Source organism: Castanea sativa, chromosome 11, assembly GCF_040712315.1.
Source record: "Castanea sativa cultivar Marrone di Chiusa Pesio chromosome 11, ASM4071231v1".
NCBI classification, from domain to species: domain Eukaryota; kingdom Viridiplantae; phylum Streptophyta; class Magnoliopsida; order Fagales; family Fagaceae; genus Castanea; species Castanea sativa.
The window spans coordinates 65993658-66000453 of record NC_134023.1 but is presented as its reverse complement, the minus strand read 5'-3'; the positions used below and the strand labels follow the sequence as shown (position 1 = coordinate 66000453).

At 35.7% G+C, this 6796-nt stretch overlaps 1 protein-coding gene across 2 annotated transcripts; it reads right to left on the bottom strand.

The window, feature by feature from the left end:
• Positions 1-801: 801 nt before the first annotated feature.
• Positions 802-6360, bottom strand: LOC142615279 (putative disease resistance protein RGA4). Of its 2 annotated transcripts, XM_075788015.1 has the most exons (4): positions 2890-6360; positions 2477-2513; positions 2067-2281; positions 802-1168 (listed from the first exon to the last, which is right to left on the bottom strand). In XM_075788015.1, exons 1-3 carry the CDS (start codon positions 6125-6127, stop codon positions 2275-2277), a joined length of 3282 nt encoding a protein of 1093 aa, XP_075644130.1. In that variant the 5' UTR covers positions 6128-6360; the 3' UTR covers positions 802-1168; positions 2067-2274. The 2 variants fall into 2 exon arrangements, with proteins under 2 accessions (XP_075644130.1, XP_075644129.1); XM_075788014.1 differs by lacking the exons at positions 802-1168; positions 2067-2281 and having other exon boundaries at positions 2332-2513.
• Positions 6361-6796: the final 436 nt, after the last annotated feature.

The window sequence follows — 6796 nt, the reverse complement described above, 5'->3', positions numbered from 1 at the left end:
CTTTTCAATGCGCATCAGCCTGGATGTTTGAACAAACCCCAACAAGAACTCTTTTTGTAACCTGGAAACTGGTTGGAGCATTAGGCATTAAGTGCTTCTTCTGAAATCAATGCCAGAGAATGTTTAGCCAAATTTGTGTGATGCAATAGAATTTGAAGGGCTATAATGCATTTCAACTTATCTAATAATGTTCTAGTTTTAAAAAAATAAAAATAAAAAACTCCTCTTGATTCATAATCAGCTTTTGAGATTCATGAAATTCATCTTTAAGTTTTTGCAGAAAAACTTAGTGATCAGGCAATTTGTATTCCATTTCTTGTCCTTTTTTTTGGGATGAATGAGGAAATTTTGTTAACAGAAAAATTATTACATGAAGTTCAAATGACAGAAAGACAGAAATCTACACTTCTGCAGAAAAAACAGCCAGCCCCTGCAGCAAAAAGACAAGCTACCAAGCTAAGCTAAAACAGACACAGACCAAAATAACTAAACAACACCCTATCCTTTATTGACATTTTAAAACCCGCTCTAGTTCTAACTCTCACATCATTTTAAATCAACTACATGACTATTCTCACTGTGAATAGGATCATTATGGACTCTTGCATTTCTTTAAATCCAAGGTAGACCTCAAGCCTTTTCCCGTTGAAGAATGAATCCATTATTTCTATTGGGAAAAATTGCCAATTGATACCATAACACACAAAGGAATTTTCTTTTTCTTTTCGTGCAAATTCAATAGGTATTTCAAAAAAATTTGGCAAGCACTTTCAACACAAACAAAAATATCCAGCAACAAACCACAATTAGGACACTGATTTTTTACGTGGAAAACCCTCTAATGAGAAGGGAAAAACCACGGGACCTAGTCCAGTAAAAAAATTCCACTATTGAATAAAGAGTTTACAACAATTTTCTCTAAAACACATGCTAAAAACTACCAAAACCTTGGACACAATTTTTAGATTACAAAAAATTTACATCACACTAAAGTCAATTTCAAAAATAACAAGAACACCAAGTGGGCCTTAGCATCTGAACAAATGGAGAGGAATTTCAAAAGACAAGCTGCAGATTAACCAAGTACTCTTCCAACACTTGCTGCCATAATCTTCTTGTAAAAGAGTGATCATAAAAGAGATGATCCCTACAACACTCCAAATGCTCCCTGCAGATAACACATGATATCAGCATTATAATCCCAATTTACCAATCTGTGATGAGTTATTATAAAAGGTCCATACAAGCTACCCTTTTAGGTTCAAATCATTTTTTTCAAATGCATTTTGCTAGAGGCCAATCAAGAATGATTGCAATGATGATGTTGTTGCATCCTCAAGTTAGGCAAAGCTTAACAGTGACAGGGAATTGTGAAAAATTGCCATGAATTAGTTATTCAAGTGAGACAAAATGGCCAAAAAAAATTATTTTCCACAAGTTTGTAACAGTAAGCAATGGGAACATAAGTCAAAATGTACAAAGAGATTCCACTAAAATTGTGTATGCTTCCAATCACATGAAAAAAATTGATTTTAAGCTCTAGAGTCTAGACCATTAAACTATCTATGGTAGACAAAATGTTCTTTATAAAAGGTTCTAAATAGGCTCAGATATTTACGCCTGGTTCTGTTTTGTGCTTCCGATTTGTTCCTCATCTAGGATCAAATCAAGTGAGAAATCATCATAAGACATAACCCAAGAAGAATGAAGAAGAAAAGGAAAGGAATTCCCATTTGAATAACCCTCTCCCAGCTATTCAAAGTTGATTGGAAAAATTAAGGACTTAAGGCTTGGGCAAGGCATTTTTCATGTAAAGACTTTGAAACAAATTGGAAATAAGATGTGAGACAAAATGGCCAAAAAAATATTTTTCCCAAGTTTATAACAGCGAGCAATGGGAACATAACACAATGTACAAAGAGATTCCACTAAAATTGTATATGCTTCCAACCACAGGAAAAAAAAATGATGTTAAGCTGTAGACCATTAAACTATGGTAGAAAATAAGATCATAATAGAGACAAAATGTTCTTTATAAAAGGTTTCGAATAGGCTCAGATATTTACCCGTGGTTTTGTTTTGTGCTTCCAATTTGTTCTGCATTTAGGATCAAACCAAGTGAGAAATCATCATAACACAAGAAGAACAAAGAAGAAGAGGAAAGGAATTGGCATTTGGATAACCCTCTTCCAGCTATTCAAACTTCATTGTAAGTATCAAGGACTTAAGTAAGGCTCATTTTTCATGTATAAAGACTTCAAAATTGCACATCCATCAGCTTCTGTAAGGTAAAAATCATTAGAATAAAGAAGCGAATAAAGATATATGCATCTTTCATTTTAGTTTTTCCTTTTGGGTCCCTTCTTAATGTGTGAATCTTTTTTTTTTTTTGAACAATGTGTGAATCAAATATATAGAATGAAATTTTATCCAAAATATTCAATAACCTTTGATTATACAGAGTGTAACCCAATACCTTTCGTACTCCCCCATCCAAGGCCATGCAAATGAAACTGTTGACAGAACACAAGGCATCGAATTAAATAATAATAATAATACTTAAGACTTTGAAACAATTCAACAGTTTGGTTGCTTTGAAATCAATCAAATTGGCCAAGATTCTATACATCTCAGAAATTTTTTTTTTTATTAGAAAACTTTAGAAAACCAAAAGCTTTGCTAAAGTGAGCCCCATTCAATTATATACACTGGTTCCTATATTTTTGAAATCCAAAAGAAAAAATTCATTCTTTTTTTCAAAAAATTGTATTGAAATCAATAAATGATAGAGAATAGAATTCTAAAAAGTTCACTTTCTTTCATTTTCAACTGTTTTCTCAGCCAGCAAACAAAAATTCAATACAAAAAATGGGTATATAGAATGCGTACCGTTAGTGACATGTGCGATCTTGTCCCAATCCTGACCGGTTTCCTTTTCGCATCTTCTCTGTAACTCGGGACAATTCCAAATCCTCAGTGTTTGTAAAGACGAGAGATCGCGCATCTTATCAGGCAGTGATTTCAGATTGACACAGTTGTTAATTGTTAACTGTTTAAGTGAGATAAGATTCCCAATCCACCGAGGCAATGTTTTCAAATTCTCACAATATCCAATAGAGAGCGCTTCCAGGGTTGTAACGTGTTGAAGACCTACAGGTAAGGAATTCAGTTTTGGAAGGCCGGAGAAGTACAGATAAGTGAGGCGATTGAGATGTCGCCATTCCATTCCGTCCACGTCACTTCCTAGATTTAACTCCTTGCAAGAGATAATGTATAATTGCTCGAGAGAAATTAGATTTGATACCCACCCATCTGGCAGAGACACAACATCTGGCAGATTTCCTATATACATATATTTTAATTTGGAGAGATGAGAGGACGAAGAAGAGGAGGAAGAGGGAAGTATTATCTCTTGAAAAAGCTTTGAGCTAACGTTACTTAGATATAGGTATTCTCCGAGATAAGGAAACAAGGGCATGGAAGTCATATTAGGACAATTAATAATCCAAAAAGAAGAAAGACAAGGAAATGAAGGCAGTGACCGGTTATGCTGGTGTTGTTGATGATCTGTCATTGATGGGCTCCTCCACCATCCCTTTAAGTTAGGGCATTTCCAAACCCGAAGAGACTTTAACGATGGAAAGAAGGGTAAAGTAGAAACTTCCTCACTTATATCACGATCTGATATGCATTCCAAATCTTTCATTTCATAAAGACATAAGCTTTCTAGAGATGGGAGTTCAGACAATGGTGGCAGGTGCTTGCATCTGACACATCTCCTTAAAGTGATGTCAACAAGATTTTTGATAGAAGGAAGCCACCTTGAAAATGTCACACCAGTGTAACCAGACACTTCCAAAATTTTGAGATTTGGATGTGGCTGGAGGCTATCTAATAACATCTCATCATGTCCTTCTTGGTGAGCCCATGTTAATTTTAGTTTCTCAAGATATTGCTTTTCCCTTAAATTTTTGACCTCACAACCTGAGTTAGCATCTTCCAATTGTTCTAAAATTTTGATCTCAAGTGTTCCTCTGAGGTTGTTTAGCTCATTCAATTCTCTTAGTCCACCATTATTCCCCGCATTGAATAATGGTAATGACTGAAGACCAGTCAGTTTCTGTAATCCTTGAGGCAATCTCAACTTAATACAGCCCCTATCATTAAGGTGCCTGAGGCTAACCAAATTTGTGATGTCCCTAGGCAATTGTTCAAGATAATGACATTCTTGAAGTTTTAGTGTTTGCAAATTCAACAATGCTGTAATTGAATCAGGAAGAGTTTTAATAGAATTAAAAGAAAGATCTAAGTACTTCAAATGTATTAACTTCCCTATGGAATTTGGCATTATTTTAATATTCAATGCATGTAAATCTAATGCACGCAACCTTAGGAAACTCTCTATCAATGTACTCAATGTTGACTGATCCATGGCACCAGATCCATACTCACCATGTGTGAAAAAAATTGTACGTACCTGATTGCTTGCTTTAACCAAACTTAAAGTTTTAGTAAAAGATGAGACACTAGAAAATGATACATGATAAGTTTTTCCATCCAAATATTCAAGTCTATAGTCTGGCCATGCAATTGATAGTGCAAGATCATGATATAAATCATGCATCTTATATGAAAACTCTCTTACTTTGTCCAAAAAATTGCACAGTAGATACTCGAAGTATTCATTTGCAACATCTTCCAACTGCTGAGTATCATTTGACAATTGGATAAACCCATGTGCCATCCAGAGTTGAATCATTGTCATCTTATCAATCTCATAATTTTTAGGAAACAAAGAACAAAAGGCAAAACAACATTTTAAATATGATGGAAGATTATCATAACTCAGCCTTAGAATTGGAAAATTATCACCCCCTTGTTCAATTACATTTGCTACTACCTTATCCCTGATCTTTGACCACTCGTTTGGTTTCTTAGAGTACAATAAATTTCCAATGGACTTTATCACTAGGGGTACTCCTTGACATTTGCCTACAATCTCCCTTCCAAAATCTACTAGTGTAGGGTTTTTGGTGTCTTGCCTATTTCTAAATGCTAATTTCTCAAATAAAGACCAAGAATAGTCTTCAGAGAGACCTTTAAGAAAATATGTTTCACTAGCACCTGTAATATCTACAACAAATTTGTCACGCGTAGTTATTACAATCTTACTTCCCTTTGCACAACTACTTAAAAGTCCTTTAAAGTTATTCCAATTTTTAAAATTTTCATTCCATGAATCATCCAACACAACTAAAATTTTCTTTTGAGAAATTTTGTTATGAAGTTCCCTCAATGGATCCATTTTGTGGACTTGATCCTTGAGGACTTCTTCAGGATTAAACTTACGACGTTTCTTTCGCATTAGTTCCATGCTATCATCTTCATCCATACCAATTATTAGTTTTTCAGCAAATGTTGTCACCTCAAAGACATTTGAGACACACGCCCATATTTTCAGCTCAAATTGTGTATCGACTCTATCATCATTGTAAACACATTGAGCAAGTGTGGTCTTGCCTATCCCCGCAATCCCCACAATAGCAACAACTAAAACATTCTCTTCATTGTTAGGCTCTAATAAGCGATTTATGATTTGCTTTTTCTCATCTTCTCTCCCAATAACTCCATTATGAGGAAACCATGGGCGAGTCTCCCTATTCAGACTCACAATACGCTTTACAGTACTGCGTTCTTTCCAGTGAAACTTTTCCCTATCTTTGGCTATTGCATCTAGTTCCTCACTCAGTTTACTTATTTTAGGACTCATCCTATTACGTACAAAAGCAGCTGAGATTAAACTTAAGAAATCGCGTACCTTTACTGTAAAACTCCAACTCCTCTCTTTTTGCCGCAAAGCTAATTCAGTGTGGTACTTAGACTCATCCAACAAGTCATCTGCATCAAAAACTGCTTTCTTGAGCTTTTCGAGCCAGACTCTGTCTTGATTATTGTGGTTCTGCTCCTCCGCTGCATCCTGGAGTACAGCTTTGATTGTGGAAACAGTTTTCCTGATTTGTTCAAGGTCATCTTCAACATTCCAGAGCGATCCAACCTGTTCAAAAGCAGCAGAGCCCAAATTTTCAATTATGGACCCAGCAACACTAGAGAGGATTGCTTCATCCATTTGTTAGTGCGTAGTGAGAGAAAAAAAAAAGGCTAAAAGAGAGAGAGGAAAGCTAGAGGCTGGGATTCAAATGCTTCAATGCTAGGTGTGGAAGAAAAACTTTCTAGTGACTGAAAGATTGGCTATAAGAGCGAGAAGAACAGCGGGTGAGAGCTTGAAGTGCTTCAATATTCTAGAGAGTGAAGGAAGGCTAAAAGAGCGAGAAGAAAGTGGAAGTGCTTCAATATACTAGAGAGTGTAATGTTACTGTGAAGAAGGAGCAGAGGACTACCGGATACTTAAAGGCGAAGAAAGTTACCGTTACTAGTTTTCCTTTTTCGAATTTTCTGAGAAAGTGACCGTTATCATGCACAACTTTATGATTTTTCTTGGAATGTTACCGTTATCATGCACAGGAAAATGAGGAGGCAACATGTGATTGCCGACTGTTGTGGCCTTTAGACCGAAAGAAAGAAAACCGTGTGGACCCGATTGTACTATTCCCTTTCAGCATCTGCGAAGCTAATGTAAATTTTCTTAGAAAGATCATATTCTCAAATGCATGAAAGTCTATGACACAGTCTTTTTGCTTTTTGAACTCCCTTCCCGGAAATTTCGCAATACCAATATCATTGTGTCAATTACGTCAAAAAGGTGGGTCTGACAATTCAGACCTTTTAAATGGAATCT

Excerpts from the sequence above, each read along its gene's own strand:
- LOC142615279 (XM_075788014.1), bottom strand. The coding sequence starts at position 6,127 with ATGGATGAAGCAATCCTCTCTAGTGTTGCTGGGTCCATAATTGAAAAT. Across the intron at positions 2,514-2,889 it reads GATCGCACATGTCACTAACG|TTTCATTTGCATGGCCTTGG; the intron begins GTACGCATTCTA and ends TTCTGTCAACAG.